We start from the raw sequence: 20,179 nt of genomic DNA on the forward strand, positions 1-20,179 counted from the left end.
TGTATACAGTATTTTTTCCACATTGCTTATGTTATTCAGTAATAGCCAGAAAAATCTGTGGTATTCCTTTGGTCTTTAAGCTTTGATTTATTAGTAACTTATTTAAGATTACTTAAGTACAGTATATACTCTACAGGAAATAAAATTATTCTGGTTTATTACAAAGGAAAATGTGTAGTTCCTCACTTGTAGCATGTTCTCTCCTTGCAGACTCATAATGCCTTTGTATATAATGTTGCTGGCACATTTGTTATGAACATAAATATGTGTACTACTTGTTAGATATTGTTTTCAAGATTTTTATGCTCCCGAAGGGAGGCATATAGTTTTTGAACCGTCTGTCTGTCTGTCGGTCTGTCCGCAATTTTCGTGTCCGGACCATATCTTTGTCATCGATGGATGGATTTTCAAATAACTTGGCATGAATGTGTACCACAGTAAGACGACGTGCAGTGCGCAAGACCCAGGTCCGTAGCTCAAAGGTCAAGGTCACACTTAGACGTTAAAGGATAGTGCATTGATGGGCGTGTCCGGTCCATATCTTTGTCATCGATGGATGGATTTTCAAATAACTTGGCATGAATGTGTACCACTGTAAGACGACGTGCAGTGCGCAAGACCCAGGTCCGTAGCTCAAAGGTCAAGGTCACACTTAGACGTGAAAGGATAGTGCATTGATTGGCATGTCCGGTCCATATCTTTGTCATCGATGGATGGATTTTCAAATAACTTGGCATAAATGTGTACCACAGTAAGACGACGTGTCATGCGCAAGACCCAGGTTCGTAGCTCAAAGGTCAAGGTCACACTTAGATGTTAAAGGATAGTGCATTGATGGGCGTGTCCGGTCCATATCTTTGTCATCGATGGATGGATTTTCAAATAACTTGGCATGAATGTGTACCACAATAAGACGACGTGTCACACGCAAGACCCAGGTTCGTAGCTCAAAGGTCAAGGTCACATTTAGACGTTAAAGATCATTTTTCATGATAGTGCTTTGATGGGCATGTCCGGTCCATATCTTTGTCATTCATGCATGGATTTTAAAATAACTATGCATGAATGTGTGACACAGTAAGATGATGTGTCTCGCGCAAGACCCAGCTCCGTAGGTCAAAGGTCCTAAACTCTAACATCGGCCATAACTATTCATTCAAAGTGCCATCGGGGGCATGTGTCATCCTACGGAGACAGCTCTTGTTTTCTTATATATTTACCAAAGGTTTGAATATTAATAAAATGTAATTAAATCCATTGATTTTTATTACCTCCCTTTATGGCTTAAACTGTTTAAAGATTATGTGTAATATTGTAAATAATGACTTTCTAACCATGTAATTAAGCATAACATACTTCATCTGTTAAAAGCTTTGTGGAACTTTTAACTTACCTGAGATCTGCAGTGATTAAATTTGTTTTACAATAGATTTCCAATTATAATATGAGATGTGATATTTTGGTATATGCCATACCATACCTTACCTTTACTATGTAATGATCTTTTCAAATTTTAACCCTGTTTTAGAAATTCTCAGATGGAAACGTTTTGTTATTATGATCATCTTATTACTTCCAGACAATTACTGAACTTAATGGATATTAGCAGCAAAGTTGTTCTCATTTTTAAGAAATTGACTCATTATTTGATTGCTTCTAAAATGGTCTAGAAATACATCAGTTTAGTCCCAGAATGTTCAAACAAGTCCCATAATGTTCATAGAAAACAAGCAAATTATTAGGGAGTCTCGTTACTGATGTAGAAAGTGCTCAGTTGCATAGAATAGGTAAATTATGATGCAGATGAGATACACCAGGGGAGTTACAAAACACACAAAGGTCTCTACTATATGACAGAAAGGAAGGAATTGTTTGGAAATTAATGCAGCTCAGTGCATAGACTTTGTTTGGAAATGACCGAAAGCCATTAGGGCTGAATTTGCTCCGGCCTTTGTAGACTTGTTTGGCAATAATTTTCACAAAGGGCTTCACTGCAGTTTTGTTTGGAAATGATGGAAAACAAAGGGATGTGCTCTAACCTTGTTTGGCAGTCAGTTTCTTAGAAAAAACAAAGGGTCTCATTGCAACCGTGTTTGAAAATACAGAGCCTGTAAGTTTGTTTGGAAAGGATAGAAAACAAATATGGTATTACTGTTACAACCTTGTTTGGAAATAGGCAAAGGACTTCACTGGAACATTGTTTTGGAAATATGGCAAAGGACTTCACAGGAACCTTGTTTGGAAATAGGCAAAGGACTTCACTGGAACCTAGTAGTTTGGAAATAGGCAAAGGACTTCACTGGAACCTTGTTTGGAAATATGGCAAAGGACTTCACTGGAACCTTGTTTGGAAATAGGCAAAGGACTTCACTGGAACCTAGTAGTTTGGAAATAGGCAGAGGACTTCACTGGAACCTTGTTTGGAAATAGGCAAAGGACTCACTGGAACCTAGTAGTTTGGAAATAGGCAAAGGACTTCACTGGAACCTTGTTTGGAAATAGGCAAATGACTTCACAGGAACCTTGTTTGGAAATAGGCAAAGGACTTCACAGGAACCTAGTTTGGAAATAGGCATAGGGCTTCACTGGAACCTAGTAGTTTGGAAATAGGCAAAGGACTTCACTGGAACCTTGTTTGGAAATATGAGAAAGGACTTCACAGGAACCTTGTTTGGAAATATGGCAAAGGACTTCACTGGAACCTTGTTTAGAAATGATGGAAACCAAAGGGGTTTACTAGAACCTTGTTTGGAAGTGATATAATAGTCTGCAATCAAATATTTAATGTACATAATATTTAGATGTCATTTCCTATATTATATTTATATGTTTTTGCAATAGTTTATAAGCTAGGAAAATTAGATAATAAGAAAACTTATTTCATTTAATGCCAGCATTGTGACTAATAAATTGACAGAAAGTAGATATTATGCCAGACCTTGGAATTAGTTGTCAGTAAGTATCATGTATAATATTGGCAAGGGACGCGAAGTCCATTTCTGATATTGCGGCTTCTAGCACTACTAGATGGGAAAAACCTCCCAAGAGTAAAACATATAAGGATTAAAAAGCATTTTGAAATGCGAACAGATTACCATTTCTGTCATATAGAATCAAGGATTGCTTTTTAGCGTAAGAGGAATGTCAACAGTGATACATCAGGAGTGATTCTTGTCTCAAAGTACTCTCCAGTTCTACTCCCTGATGTTATCCATTGGAACTTAAGAGCGAAATTCTGTGACATGGTTTTTAGTCGTTTCATATGGTAATTTTGGGAACATTTTTTAAGCAAATAAATAATTTCATAGTTTCGTATTCCGTTTGTTGAATGGAACTAGATTTTATTTGCTATAAATTTTCATTTAATTACATTGTTGAATTTTTTTTTTTATCTAATTACTTTGTTGAATTTTTTTTGGCTGAGTCTTCTTTCAACTGTGTTTTTTTTAGTACCAAACATTGATTTCTCAGTTACTGAATTGTTCCGGTAGGAAATTTTTTGGCTTGTATTTAAAACTTTCAATTGTCTGTTTTTGGGGGTGGTAGACAAAATTAAATAAAACTGTCTGGCAACATTTGCTGCCAGGAGAATCTGGGTTAACATCACATTGTATACTGTTTTACTAGTTATGTAACTAGAGGAAATTGTAAATATTTTAAATGTTCAGTGTTTAGCTACTGTGACCGAAACAGAGATTATTGATCAGTTCAAAGCATCAAGTTAATGCAATTATGAATAATTGAAACAAGTTATGGTTTTATGATTTTACAGAATGTAAAAACATTTGCGAGGCCTGCATGCCTGGCTAGCCTCAGATTGCTCTATTGATTTGAGAGTCAAACATGTTGAAACATGGAAAACAAAAATTCACAAAAAACATTTGATATAATGTGCTTAGGTTGAGGAAGTTGAGAAATTTCAGTTTTGTAAGTGCGGAAGTTACTGTTACTGTGGTAATCAACATCAGCGTCAATTTTGGAGTCAGCTTCTGTTGGCAAGTCCAGATCATGAGTTTGAAACCTGTGAAAGATTATTTCTCATTGACATTGAAGAATATAAAGAAACAAACTGATGTGCAGGCTGATCTTGATCTGCACATCACTTGCCACTAGCAGGGTTAAGGTTAATATATCTTAAAGGTCCAGTACTAAGGAAAGTGAACATTTTAATTTCTTTTAAAAAGCACAGAAACTATTTCATTTTATTGGAAAATGAAAGTTGGTTTGTAGAAATTCGAAATAAATCGCAGTATATGTACAATTATTTTTCTATGAAGTATGAAGAAAGTTAAAAAGACCTGGGGGTCTTTCTGTCTATTCATTGAAATTTCAACATAATACACATACATTTCTTTGAGTTCCAAAGACCTTCTGTAAATTTTGACCTGCCAATCTTCATTATTTAGTGTCTTGCAGAAGTCTATGCACTGGCTATGAAAAAAATTGCCAACTCACTTTCCCTTAGTAATGGACCTTTAAAATTAAAAAAAAAAAGATAAGGTGGTTTAAATTCGTACAAAATTGAAATGTGGCAAATAATGTAACTACATAAAGCTGCTAAAAAGGATCATGTTCTGCTGTAACCAAAATGCAATGTGCCTTCACTGAAGTTTCTATACAATTAGGAAAAAAAGTTAATTGAGGCCTTGCCATGCCAGACACAATTGATTCTGCCTTTGCAACCAGTGTAGATTAAGATCAGCCTGCACATCCGTGCAGTCTGATCATGATCTGTACTGTTTGCCATTTAGTCAGTAGCTTTTTGATAAACACCCCTTTTAACAGTTAATAGTACTGTCTAAATTTAGAGATGGACAAGTTCATTATTGAAATTAAGCAGGGTAAGAGTTAAGCCACCCTAAGAAAATGGTAGAAAAAGCTGATTAAGTCTTCATTAAAGGATTGCATGTGATGGTATCATATTCTAACAGAAGTAAGTTTGATTGTTAGTTGATATTTGACTTGATGATAATGTGGCCCTGGAGTAATTGTCCTAGATAACAGCCCTCTCTATTCTAATCACCAGTGATAGCCCTTTTAACTAGCCAATATAAATTCCCCATGAACTCACTGAGATGCTTGGCTTTGATTACCAGCAAGTTGGACCTATTAATAATGCATCTTTTAGATGTTGGCAGAACAAATCTGGAGCCTATATCAGTGTATTTGGGACCTAAGTCTGCTCTGAGGAGTAATTCTGAAACAATATGTCTTCATTTGTAAGCTGCTTTTGACAATAACTCACTGATATATCTGGAAGGCTGTTTTGCTATTCATGTCCATTCATATTTATTTCTACTCTGTGAGGTGATTACTAAACATGATAGAGATTCAAGGCCTCGAAATTAAAGAATTTTTGACGTAAAACTGCAGCATGTTACCTGCTTCCAGTAACAACTGATTTCACATAGTATTCTAGTGGAATCCATAAAAGTCCCTGTCTGTCATAATATATGACTGACAAGGACTTTTATGGAGTAATAGATTCCAGGGCATTAGGGCACCAGGGATAGATTCCAAGGCACCAGAGAGAGATTCATTCCAGGGCACCAGGAACAGATTCCTTTGCACCAGGGACAGATTCATTGGCACCAAAGACAGATTAATTCCATGGCACCAGGGACAGATTCCTTTGCACCAGAGACAGATTCCTTGGCACCATAGACAGATTCATTCCACGGCACCAAGGACAGACTCCTGGGCACAAGAGATAGATTCCTTTGCACCAGGGACAGATTCCTTGGCACCAGAGACAGATTCATTCCACGGCACCAGGGACAGATTCCTTGGCACCAGAGACAGATTCCTTTGCACCAGGGACAGATTCCTTGGCACCAGAGACAGATTCATTCCACGGCACCAGGGACAGATTCCTTGGCACCAGAGACACAACTGATGTAATTATTTGTCTATCTTGAAGATGAAGGGGGTACATTCTTCTTTTGATGCAAGCACACATTTCGAGCAAATATTTTAGAATTCTTTCAGGCTGTCTTTCAAACAGAGCTACTTCTCTTTGACTCTTTACCTATTCTGCCTTGATTGAAGTGTGCTGTTGTTTACTTGAATTGTTTATGTTACTGGTGTACCTTTGTTTACGAAGGCTGACATTGTTTATGTTTGGTCTGGTTTTACTTTCAACAGAACTGTAATACATGTGCCTGCTTGGCCAATCTCACTGGATGTGTAAACACTACTTTCTGGAATGAGTTGATGGCTTATAAATGGCTTTCACAGAAGGTGTCTGAGTAGATATGTTGAAAAGAAAAAAAGATACTGTTCTAAATTACATTACTTTTAGATAGAGGTTGAATGTGAGGTTAAGATAATTATTGAAGGATGATCTATCACGGCAGTTAATAGTAGTACAGTGTAACACGGCTCTCTTTGGTATTGATGGCACGAGCACGTAGGCTGTATCACGCAGTGTTTAGGCTGGCCTGGGATGCTTTTGGCTGCCAGAATTTCCCTATAAAACTCTATTGAAGAAGGACATTGTAGGCTGTAGAATGTAGATTTTCTGGGTTTTGCTTTTAGATGGAATCCCAGGCCTGTTATATGTAGTCCCTGACCATTTTCCTTATGCCTTAGCATGCTAGATAAATTGTCGTCTGCTGGAAATGTCGTCTGCTAAAATTGTAAAGTTCATTCAATTTGCTCCAAAATTGGAAGAAATATTGTCAGAGTAGCAAACAGCTTGGAACCTGATCAGACGCCGATTTAATCGGCGTCTGATCTGGTTCCAAGCTGTTTGCAAAGGCTGTTAAATTCGCCTGCAGCAGGCTAAGGGTTAAATTTTCCATGCTTGGATTCTGATAAACCCTAGATGATTCTAGTATTTAGGAATCTCCTTGTGACATTGAGTGATGGGCATTTTACTGTAATAATAACAGAACAATGTTTGCACATGAAAATTTTTGGAATACAGTATAACCTTTTATTAAAGACACCTGTGAATAGCAAGCACCTCTCTACAACGACTGACGTTTATTTCTGAGTCGCCATATGACATATAATTGTGTCAATGTGACTTTAAACCTAACATAAAGAAGGAAAGGTTGTTTTTTTTTTAATTGATGAAATTCCCCTTAAAAACTTAACAGCTCCATAGAAACGTCACCCCTATACACCGAGCATTAAAGACTTCACAGTGGGTTCGCTGTATAGAGGTTACACTATATTTGATTTAGCGGAGTTACTAGCAGGAAACCACAGCTGATTTTTCTGAAATATCGTGTATTAATAGTTTTGGCAATCCCAGTCGGGGGTAAATTTTAGTTTAATATATAGTGCCCAAGTCCTGAAAATTAAATTCAGTTGTTTTGTGTATTTAGCTTCTGATTTATTTTGCATTGTCATTTCTGTTGTATCATTAGACCTTGATAGTGTTTCATCTGAATCAGCCGAGTGGAAAATTAGGAGAAATCGCTGGAAACTTGCACTCATATTTAAGATTTAGTGTGTTTATATTACTGTATAAAGACATTTGCATAATTTGATAAACTTTAGTATCAACCCTGCTGGTGTTTGTTTCGGCCTTCGTAAATTCGACAGGACAATTTTAATAATCCTGACACTTTTTCTAGTTGAAAAAAAAAAAGACGCAGAAAATGGCAATAGTAGATCTAGTACTGTTTAATCAATAGCGTTTTTTTTTATGTACGTGCCCAGCCAGCAGATTATTTTTCTTTCAGTGAAACATAATGAGAAATGGTGAAAATTTGAACTAGGTACACTATAGAGCATGTTTTAGCAGTGAACACCCGCCATGATTGTTTGCTGTGTGGATACTTTATTCAGATGCTGAAATTGTTTGATTGAAGTCAGAGTATGGAAATAATTGTTGGCGTGGAATGTTAATAATTACTGTGCTATAGTAGCATTTGATGTAGATTTCCTTCACAGACTTTGCAAGGTTTTTACATAAAAGTTCAGCGTGGCATTAGGGTGGGTTTTTTTGTTGCCGGAGCATTAATGAAAGAATTGATTGTGTTGGAAAAGTGTCTATATCGTGAGAAAGATATATTGAACGTTGGTGAAAAAGGATTTATCACAAACTCGAAGGTATATCGTTTGATTTTAAACAAGATAAAAAAATAATTAAAATGATGAAAACGTTCGACTTTACACTGATTTGTTTTATGAGAAACAAGGGCTTGTTAATGTTGTACAACTTAGAAATTCATACTTTCGGGAAAAAAAAATGTAGAAATACAAAAACAAGAAATTGTCTAGCTTGAGTTGTTGCAGTTTGTTTTTTTGCGATTATGCAAACAATGGTGGAAATATTGTAAGAATTCCATTTGTCTTTGTTACGTTGTTAATGGAAGCTATGAAAGATTACAGAGCCTGTGTTTTTGTAACCTTCCGCATTACAGAGGAGGTGTGATCAATCATTACATAGTAGATCATAATGGGGGTCTTATCATAGGGGTATGAACTTGACAGTTTGTATCTTCTCATGACTTGTCAAAATGCTTACAGTACTGATGGGTTAAAGGCATATGGTAATCACACTGTCTGTTAGTTTGCCTGTCTGTCTGTCATAAATGTTTTTGGTCGCACTTCAACAATTTTAGGGATTCTGATGAAACTTTACACAAATGATAGCATGGTAAGAAGTTTTGTCAGCCGTAAGAGTCAGGGTATTCCATTTCCGAGGGAGGGGATGGGGCACAGGCACGGTGATATATGAGCTTTTGTGTCAGCTCGCCTTAAAACCTGACTGACTTGTTCCATTTCCAGGGTATTCATACTTATTAGTGACATATCTTGGTGTTGTCAAGTTTTGTAATTTCAAAAATTTAAATCTAGTAATTCTTCATTGTTTATCTGAGAATGATCTTTAAAGATTCTGACACATAACATTTATCAGGGTAGTTTATGTTTACGAAGTTTACGATTTTATTGTTGAATACTGCATTTAAAAGATGCAATTAAATGTAGTTCTCATGCTAAATACCCTGTTTACCTTATAAATACATAGTCTGGTTTTATTTTCAGAAAATAATAACTTTATTTTGGCTCTTTTTTTTTTTACTGGCAGATATATTTATGTTTGCAGCTCTTAAGTGAGTGTAACTTCTCTTTGCAAGGACATATTTGCCTTATTCTCTTAGAACACATTGATTATTCCAGTGCTTTAAGCAAATCTCCCTGATTGATGGCAGAAATGCAAATGCATTCTGTTGAAGGATACAAAGTTGATTACAACAGTCTCAAAACTGGATCACTTCTTGACTTCGAAAGTATGGGGTTGTATGTATCATCTTTTATATTAAAACCCTTGTCATGCTGGACACGATTGACACTGCCTTTGTGACCAGTGTAGATCATGATCAGCCCGCACATCCGTACAGTCTGATCATGATCTACACTGTTTGCTATTCAGTCAGTATCTTTTTGGTAATCACCCCATTTAACAGTTAATGGTGCTGTCCAGATTGAAAGATGGACAAGTTCATTATAGAAATTTAGCAGGGTAAGGGTTGAAGTATTCGTCATAGAGAAAAAGTCACAGGGAAATCGTTTGTATGCATCATTCCGCAGAATGTGAAGTAGTATTTTATGCCTGCAGACAACATTACTACCACAAGACACCTTATATACACAATTTGCACTTCAACAGATGTGAATAGATCTCAGATTCTACTCAATGTGCACTCACAAACCTTCAGTCATGCCAAAATAAGAGCGTGTTTTCGAGAACTGAAAATATCTGCACTTTTACACTAAATGCTTTTGCCTTAGTTGAATCAATTAATGAAAATGATGTACTGGTTGGGAACTATTTTCCGGACAGGACCAGTTTCCGGACACATGTAATATCCGCTCTATTTCTTTGTTATTCATGAAATTGTTTCATCTAGATCATTTGGATGTTTGTTCTTCATGTCTACAACAAACCACTATTTTATAAGGCTGTATAATGTTTGTTTTTTTTATGATAACTCACCTACGTTTACAGAACAACTTTCTGTCTTAACGGGGCATGAAGATATCATTGCGCATGCGCAGTAGTTCACAAATGCCGAGGTATCGAGTGGGGAAGAAATAATCAAACTGCATAATGATTGTCTGCTGATAACATGTTCTACTTTTAATTTCACGCTAAAAGTTACGTAAGATGCAGGGCTGTCGATTTTTGCACTAATTTTATTCTATATCTATTGGAATTATCAAGAATTCGTATAAGACGAAATTCGAGTTTTTATAGTCAACCTCGGTTTGCTTTCGTAGCTGCTATTGAACGTCGGGTTATGTTTCATGTGCAATTTTGAAGAGATGAATGATAAAGAAATGTGTAGAAATAGTTTAATTACTTATTTTGATATCAAATTATCAACAAAACACCGCCAAAATATTTGTCCGGATACTGGTTTACCTGACGGGAAAAATAACTTATTTTAGTGACCCCATTTGAGGCCCCATGGAACCCATATTTTACGTCACAACCCGATGCTGATTACTACATCGGATGTGGAAGGAGCTGAAGTTTGTGCAGTGTGAGCTTTATTTATGTCAAATATATTTTTTAGGGAATAATGGAGCCGAAATATGAAAATGTGTCCGGAAAATGGTTCCCAACCAGTATGGTGTTTTTTTGGTGAAAATTTTTATTTTGAATAAATGGTAGGTTTGTGGTTTGTTTAATCAGGCTTGGGACAAAAGCCCGGGTTGTTTAGGTTGTTCAGGTGCACCACGGGGAACATGCTGCGAACATAAATAATCACTTAATTATTTGTTCAATATTTCATAGGGAGAGGCAAAAATTAATGTGAGATTGTTTTATTGATTTGATATTTGAGTAAATTAGAAATGAAATAAATAGAGTTTATTGTTTTTTATATGCTTTTGTTTGCATACAGTTTCTCAAGGGCACGTTTTAGAATTTTTTAACGTTCATTTCCTTGATTTTATTTTCATGTTCTAGTATTTCATTTTGTTATTTTGTAGTAAGAATTGCAATATTTCAAGTTGTCCCAAGGTGAGGTAAAATAGCGTGTCATATTTTAGTTAATTGGAGTCATATCGGTGGATGTTTCAACCAGGTTGGATCAAATTATACATCAATTTTGTGGGAGAAAAAGAGACTGGTAGCAAGGTTATAAGTAAAAAAAAAGAAAAAAGAAATGACACATTACAGGGTTTAAGACTATGCTTGGTATTTATTTCGCATATTTTCTCATTTTGAATACAGCTGTGTTTATTGGTATGTGTTTGGCTGTGGGGTAAAGCCATGGATGACTGAAAAGTGAATTGATCTGTACCAGATTAAACGTTGTCTTGAAAGGCATGGTCAGCTTGTTGTTTAACAGTGGACATCCATTTAAAGTATTTTTTTTCCACGATATAAGTAGGTGTTTTGTCATTGTGGATGGAGGCCCTTGTAATGCGGTATTGGACATTGGAAGTTTGAATACCAATGCAGTTTTTACCGTTTTAAGAAAACAGAAATAAATTATGATATCAGGAGTAAAATTGTTGCAAAATGTTGGTTTTAGTGTCAATCAGTTTTGCTATAATACAAATTAATTTTGATAACAAGAATTTTAAATGTCTTATTTCTGTGTATTTTCAGCGAGGCTCAGACGAACTCATGTCTCACAGTCCAATGGTTACCACAAATGGCACAGGGCTCAGCCCCTCACAGAATGAAGTCAATGATGCTAAAAAGGTAAATTTCCTTTTAAACTGTAATATTAAGCACACATAACTATAGTTCAGATGGTTTATGTTTGAGTCTGTCATATTGATATACAGTCGGCATTGTATTAAGAGACCAGGCAAGGGACTGCTAAGAAGTGGTCTCTTAATGGAATGGTCTCTTAATGGATTTCAGTTAGATGAAAAGAAAAGATATTTTTAACTGTTAATGTAACTGTATTTATTATGAACGTACATGTATGGTTTAAAAATTTATTTTAACATCGTGAACACTTTTCCAAGTCCACAAACAGTATAAATTATGGCTAGATTGTTTGTCAGTTCGACTGATACAAAGGTTAATTGCATTCAGTCACGTGCAAAACGTACTCGCTAATTACACAGATGAAGAAATGCCCGGTAGAATTTGGTACCCGGTCGCTTAATAGATACTTTTGGCGAATATTTTACCTGTCGGGACTTCATTAATGTGGTCGCTAGTCGTTTAATAAAAAAGTCGTTTAATGGAATGAATTTATTTACCGAAAACGTTCGGGAGGGATTTTGACCGGTCGTTTAATACAAAAATTGCTTAATAGAGGTGGTCGCAAGTGCGATGTCGACTGTAGTCTCATTGACAGCCTCATTGGTGATTCATGAGCCATGCATTTTGCCACCATTCTACCTTAGCCCTTACCATGCTAAATTTCTGTAATGAATTTGTCCATCTTTCAATTTGGACAACACCATTAACTGTTAAAAGGGGTGATTACCAAAAATACACTGACTGGATAGCGAACAGTTCAGATCATGATCAAAATTAAGATTTTAGTGTCGTTAGTTATGTTTCTATGACCTCTGTATGATGGTGAATTTGTGGCCTTTGTAGAGCTAACATAAATGGGCTAAATTTTAGTTCAACAAGGCTGTATAAAGTAGTGCAATGTCATTGACACTTCGTTTCCCAAATCTGTCAAAAAGCTAGTTATGGCTTTGTGGAAATAAGGTGACTAGTCAGTTGTAGGAGTTATTGAAGCCAGTTACAGTAATGTACCTGAGAGTGAGGGCTTGCACCAGCTAAACAGAAAGAAGAATTTCTACTGTGCTGATTGGTCAGAATAAAGATGCATTATCCAGTGGATCTTGGGAGACAGTCGTCATGAATTAGATATATGCTGATGTAATAATAAGATTGTTTACCATGCTGTGGTGCCAGGATAGCGCAGAAATAATGGCTTGAATTGCTGCACAGACCTATGTGTCAAGGCAACAATTAGTGCAAAAAGAATCCATAAAACTACAGGTAGAAATATTCTAAAAACAAACAACATGTCAGACAAAATCTGGGAAAAGCCGTAAAATATAAATAACATGTCATGTCAGCTAAAAATTGTCGAAATAGTCACCATCAATGTTAATAATCACATTGCAGACGGGGATTATTATTGTACAAGGCGTTTACCAAAAATTACAACATTTCTTAGTTGTAACATTTATGTGCATTAAAAGTTCGCTGTTACTTGTCAGCGTAACTTGTTAGTGCATGAACCTTAACAGTGTCTTTTAACGTACTTTCATTACACGTGAACATTGCCGCCCCCACAACCTTCTTGCCCGTCATTATGACAGTTTTGATAGATTATGTTATCATTTGACCACAGAAATAACATGTAATGCCCATTATAGCTTCTGTTCGCGGATAGTTTTTGCCCATCATGTGAAATTTTTTTGCTAGCAACTTCATTACAGTTAATGATTTTGTCTTTAGAAACTGATTAGCATTGGATTGGGTTAACACAATTATATTAAGTCTGAGAGATTTATAACATTTGTATAATTAATGATGATAAAAATGCAGTGGCCGTCTTAGTAATTGAACTGTCAGTAAAATAAGGCAATTCTTTCAAAATGCAACAAATGCGTGATTTGTGGGCGGAAGTGGTAATTCTAAAAGATCCTGTTCGCTGTTTGCTAGATAAAAAAACTTGTCTGTAATCATACAATTTTTTTTTTTTTGGAACCACTTCAAAATTAAAGGGAGGTAATTAGCATGAGTAAACTGTTGATAAAAGTAAGACTTCAGAAATAATTACCACAGTTGTTTGAGAGTTATAACATCTTGTGATATGAACCTCATTTTCAGATCCCATGTGTGTAGCTTTTAAAAAAAAAAAAAAAACAAAAAAAAAAAAACCAAGAAAACCCCAAAAAACAATGGATTTTTGATAAAAGCATAAATTTTCAAAACATTAATCAATAACTATATTTATCAGCCTTTGTATGAAATCGATGGGGCTTTTATAGGCTTGGGCATTCTATTTGAATCAAGTACATCCATTTTGCATTAGTGGTTATTTACAGTTGGTATCCTTGAGTGGTTAGTTGTCTTCAAGTCAATTTGGACATTACTATTAATAGTGTAAACAGAAATATTTGTGAAATATTAAATTTTGCTAATTCAGCATTTTTGATTATTTTGAGGATCGAAACTTCTCATGGAAAAAAATTGTAATTGAATTACTTTCAAAGAAAAGGAAAACTTACTGCATTAAGATTGTTTTTTTAAGTTTCCAAATTTTGGTTACGCAAAGATGTCCGATATTACGGAATACAAACATGCAACAATTTGACCCAAATTGGGTTTACGTACGCACTTTGTTTTGACTTGCATCAGGTTTCGTGTCACAACTTTTTCACATGATTAAATTTTTAAAAAAGCGCTTCCCTCATGCTAAAATAATGATGAAGCAAATTGGGCAAATTCCTCTGTAATTTTGATTTTGTTTTGAAGATCTCAAGTTCTTTTATTTCCTGCATGTGCAAGTCAGCTGTCAGGAATCATTGACAAGATAAAAAGGGACAAACCCCATGTTGTCGTTACTATTTCAGTAGATACTGAATGCCTCCTAATTGTATCACGCAGTTGAAGTCAGATGCATTGATCACCCCCTTCTGCCGATAATAGTGATAAAACATGCACACAGAATTAGCTGATTGATTAATAGCGAAGGTTTTAGAATTTTATTGCATTTTATAGCACCTTGATACTTGGCAAATTATCATCCCCTCATAATTGCATGTAATCATGCACCCCTTTGTACATTCTTCATGGTGTTGGATTAACTTGTACAGTAGTTAGGACAGAATACAGTTGAACCCGGAGTTTGTGGCCACCTGTCATAAGCAGCCACTTGCCTTAAGCAGTCCGCTTGTGTAGCTCCCTTTGCTGGCAGCTTTGTACAGGTCTGCCATACTTATGTGTTTTTAAGGTTATAGCAAATTATTTGTCTGTTCTGTGGAAGTCAAGGAGCCAATCTCTGGCCAATTTTCACAACAGGGCACTTGTATACAGACTAAGGATGGGAAGTTTTCAATGAAAATTAGTGAAGCATTTTGAGTGGTTGGGTGTGAATGCAGCTGTTTAAGGCAGTTGCCTTGCTGCACTTCCAGTCACTCATTCCTGCTTATGGTCTGAAGGTTGCTTCTCGATTTTGAACAGTTGTAAACCTATGGATTTTGATGGGAGAATTCAATGGAAAAACTAGCAAAGATGAACAGATCTTAATTCCCATAGAAAGATGGATTCCTGATGTGGATTACATGCCCATGATAATTGTTTCATTTCATTAATTTTGTGAGATATTTTCTCATTATGTTTAGAAAGATTTAGACTATGTTATTGTCATTACATGTTGAATGATTGGCATTCTAAGGTGGGTTAGTAGTCTCCCCTTGCTATGAGATACCTCCACTAAATAGATTTACCATAAGCAAACCTTCTAATGTTACAAGGAAGTGCATTCAAATTTTGTTACTAATTATGATGAAACCATACATTTTCTGCCAGTGATTTGAATAGTTAGGGATCTAGATAGCCGGCTGCTTATCTCAATAGGGAGAGAGCAGATCTATGGATTGCGGGGTCGTGAGTTCAGTCCCCCAGGCGACACCCATGTTCTCTGTGACGATTTGATAAAAGACATCGTGTCTGAAATCACTCGTCCTCCAGGGCTGATTCATGTTGGGGGAAGTTGGCAGTATCTTGCAGAGAACAGGTTTGTACTGTTACAGAATCCAGGAACACTGGTTAGGTTAACTGGCCACAGTTACCTTACTGAACTGATGTTGAAAAACAGCACTAAATCCAAAACAAACAAACAAACAAATAGTGATCTAGATTGTATTTTTTGGATACTCTGGTCTTTCTGTCTCTGTTATAGCTACATGGATTCTCCTAGCACCAGTCCGATTTCAAAATAATTGACTGGAATGTCCCTTGACTAACGCTCTACCAAATTCTTCAAGCCACATTTCGTGAAAAAACATGGTTGCCTGGAGATGGCTGGGGTTAGTGAAAGTGGGTTAATAAGTTACTGTGAAATGATTTTATTTTCGTGGGTATGAAATGTTGTGGTTTTGACCAAACAGCTATTACTTAGGGATTCGAATTTGTGGATTTCAACTGTTTAAGATATCAGAAGGAACAGGAATTTTGTTTGTTCATTGGGATATAATTTTGTGGATAATATTCCAACCACAAAATCCACAAAAAATTAGTCCCCCACAAAAATGATTGATTCACAGTATAAAATCATTAGCTAAAATTTGATAAGAAAGATTGAATAACAAAGATTGAATAGCCGTTTCGCTGTCATAAAAATATTAATAATGTCCACTATCCTGTCTCAAATGTTTCGAGCTATCCATAATCTCTTAAACAATTTCAAAAAGAAAAATTAATCAAAATGATATTCTCTGTTTGAGTAAGGTCAAATTCAGTGCTGTGAGATTAGACGAAAGTACTATATAAAAATAGGCCTACATAGTAACAGGGAAAATATTTATACCTAATTAACGTCTTCCGATTACTTTTGCTAAAGGTGTTTTATTTCGCTATTAAGATAAATTCATGACTTTGCTGATGTATTTTAAGAAAAATGAGATGAAAATCGTTGTTAAATCGAGTGGGCGAGATCTTTTGTTGTGATAACATTAATAACATTTTACGTTTAAAAAAAAAAATATGTATTTGTGTGAAAAATTGGGTGGGGTAAAAGAAATTTACTTCAAGTCAGTTCGGATTAGAAAGGTTAATATTGAACATGTTTGCAACTAAAGCATTTATGAATACCCAAACAAATTGCACTAGTTTTGCTATTGACAAAATTTATGTATACTGAGAGATTGAGTTATTGATAGTTAACCCTTAGCCTGCTGGCGGCGATTGGTTTTGCCTTTGCGACCAGTGCAGACCAAGATCAGCCTGCACATCCGTGCAGTCTGATCATGGTCTGCACTGGTAGCTATTCAGTCAGTAAATTTTTAGTAAACACCCCTTCAAATGATAAATGGTACTGCCCATACTGGAAGATGGACCAGTCCATTATAAAAATTTAGCATGGTAAGGGTTAAATAAGAAAGATATATCTTCTGAGACAGCCATTACATCTACATTGCAATCTTATTTTCATCTTTTCTGTGAGCAAATCATTGCAGAATTTCTACATGAAGTATTCGTGCTGGCTGACATTTATTATGTATTTAGCAAATAATTATTAAATTACTTGGGCTGAATGGTGTGTCACAAAGTTTCCTATTTTGTTCCAAAGCTCATTAAAACTTTTCTGGATAACTTTTTCCATTTCCTGAACTTCAGCCTTTCATATTGAGAACACGACAGTCTTTCTTTGAATATTTTGCAGGAAACTGTTTGCTGCTTAATATTAGAATGGTTGCAAAGTTAATTTGCTTTTAAGTCACAGAATTCAGTCTTGCCATTCATTAATTTCAAAAATATTAAGACTGGCTACCAAACTCAGCTGCAGCATGGTTAATATAAAAAATTATGACTGGTTGCCAAACTCAGCTCTAGAGCCTCATCATTGGTTAATTTAAAAAAATTTAAGCCTGGCTTACCAAACTCAGAGACTGGTTGCCAAACTCAGCTGTAGTCTTGTTATTTGTTAATTAAAAAAAAATTGAAGACGGGTTACCAAACTCGGCTGCGGCCATGCCATGAGACTGGTTGCCAAACTCAGCTGCAGCCATGCCATGAGACTGGCTGAGTTTGGCTGCAGCCATGCCATGAGACTGGTTGCCAAACTCAGCTGCAGCCATGCCATGAGACTGGTTGCCAAACTCAGCTGCAGTCTTGTTATTTGTTCATTTCAAAAAATTTAAGACTGGTTACCAAACTCAGCTGTGGCCATGGTTAATATAATCAAAGCCTTGAAATGTCTGATGGTTGCGGGCTTTTGGTAGATTTATTTTCTGTTTATATGCCAGTCTATGAATATACATGAACGAGAAACAAATACAAATTTAATGTGCCTCATACCTAAGATGAACTCAGCCTGACCCAGCTTGTGATGTAACCATGGGCTGGAATACCTTATCATTGATAGATCTTATATAATCTAAATGGTCAGTGTGAGTGAATACAGGTTGAATAAGAACTGCTTGTTCATTGATAATTCATCCGCATTGTTCATGAATGGGACTATTTTGTGCAGCACATGAACATCCTTTGGGTGTGATTCAGAATAAAATAAAGATTCTATGATTGTCAGAAATACACTTTAACTTTGGTAGCGGGATAAACCCGCAACCAAAAAATGGCTGGATACCTAACTCAGATTCTCCGCTCTATACACAGTCTGTATGTCTGATGTACAGTCTGGAGTGATAAATGTATTTCAGCAAAGTGACTGATATATCATTCCCTGTCTGAATATGAGAGTGTTCTTCACCTAAGCCATTGCTGTCAAAGACAGTTCCATTTATCATAGACTATTTGCTTGTCTCCATAGGGATTCCTGCAGCCATTACATCGCAGATACTCACATGTATGGCTACAACTGAATGTAATGGAGACATACAAAATACTTTAAGCAGATTGCCTTCTCATTTTGTTCTCATTTTTTGTGGAATACTGTGAAATCATTTAATTTTGTGGGCACGAAATTTCGTGGTTTTAGTCAAAATGTCAATTTCGTGGGGATATGAATTCGTGGATTTCAACTTTTGAATATAAAATGAAAGGGAATTTTACTTGTTCGTTGGGATTAAATTTCGTGGATTGAGTCAACCACGAAATCCACAAAAATTAGTCCCCCATGAATATTAATGATTTCACAGTATTCATTCATTATCTATTTCAATCCAGGACTACATGACTAGTTCTGTCCATGTATTGACAGGGAATATTGTGTCACATACTTTTGAATATATAAGAAAATAAAATGAAGAGTAAGAGTTGACATTTCAAAGCAGGGCCTTCTTGATTGGTAATAGTTAGGATCACTTAAACCGACCAACTTTTTCCTAACAACTGAGTGTTCATTTAACCTTGCCAGGGTTGGAGTTGGCAGTTCGTTGAAGATGACTGTCTTTGCAGGAAAAAGTACCGAGGGTTACAGGAAGTAGCGCCAAGGGGTGCACCTTGGTTATGATTATATTTCTCAGGTTGACTTTCAGGTTTTCTATGTGACTGTACACAAAACATTTATAACAAAAGAACAACCACAAAAAAATTGTCATTTCATAAAAAGGAAGAAAAGTCATTTGTCAGACACTTTTGAGGAAATAAAACTTTCATAATGTGATCTTTATTAATTCCCGACTGATTCACATTGTACCAGAAAATATACTCTGTTTTGCTTGTTGCTGTAGCAAAAACTAGCCATTATATTGAGTGTAAAAGTTATGATATAAATTTTGACTTATACATGTCATAAATGCCCGTTCAAGAGCTTTTTACTTAAGTGCTTTGTCGAATACTACATTGTTTGGCGAGTTTTAATTTGAGAAAAAGTATTTGTGGCAAATCGGTAATGTTAATATTGACATAACACGTTTTACTCAGCATGTATAATGAAAAATTGCAATTTATTTGTCATAAAAGATTTCAGTTACAATTGAGATTGATTTATTCTAAAGAAATTAATTTATGGTGATTAAATTTTTTATATTGAGAAACAAATTTGCAAGTCACTGCAAAAATGGCTGAAAGTTTTAAGAGGCAATCAAAATTTAGTATGATTTCGAAAACCCACTCATTGTTTCATTGAAAGAGCTTGAAGTTTTAAATCTTCTTAATTTTAACTGTTAGTTGTTCTAATGCATTAAAAGCTCATAATGTAAATGTATTGTGGCAGCCACAATTATTCTGTTATGAACATAAAATATATTAATTTCTGGTTAAATGCTATTTCTGATAACTGTTTTCTCTAATATTTGTCCAAGGTTTGAATATTGGTGGACATAGTAGAAAGTTTTGTTGAATCTGTTGATTTTTATTACCTCCCTTTTATGGCACGAATGTTAAAATTTCATGTGCAGTATTAGATATATATATATAGTACATCAGACTATAGCAAGAAATAGTAAAGAGGAAAAAAATTGACATAGAAAGTGGAAAAATTTTATTTATCCGAAAATTATTTATCGAATTAAGAAATTTTAGATACTGCTAGACACCACTTGGCATCTTTTTAAACAAATAAGCAAAGAAATATTACTGAAAATACATCTG

At 35.5% G+C, this 20,179-nt stretch overlaps 1 protein-coding gene across 12 annotated transcripts in view; it reads left to right on the forward strand.

Annotated features, from left to right (window-relative positions):
* The window catches only part of LOC128555649 (polypyrimidine tract-binding protein 1-like), a 145,912-nt gene that overhangs the window by 76,385 nt on the left and 49,348 nt on the right, over positions 1-20,179 (forward strand). For 11 of the 12 annotated variants that reach the window (XM_053538661.1, XM_053538651.1, XM_053538655.1 and 8 more), the window contains one exon: positions 11,582-11,677. In XM_053538661.1, coding sequence (XP_053394636.1) covers positions 11,582-11,677 — 96 coding nt within the window. Of the gene's footprint in view, positions 1-7,920; positions 8,065-11,581; positions 11,678-20,179 lie in introns of those variants that run through there. The other variant, XM_053538659.1, reaches the window with a different exon arrangement.

This window comes from Mercenaria mercenaria, chromosome 3, assembly GCF_021730395.1.
Source record: "Mercenaria mercenaria strain notata chromosome 3, MADL_Memer_1, whole genome shotgun sequence".
NCBI classification, from domain to species: domain Eukaryota; kingdom Metazoa; phylum Mollusca; class Bivalvia; order Venerida; family Veneridae; genus Mercenaria; species Mercenaria mercenaria.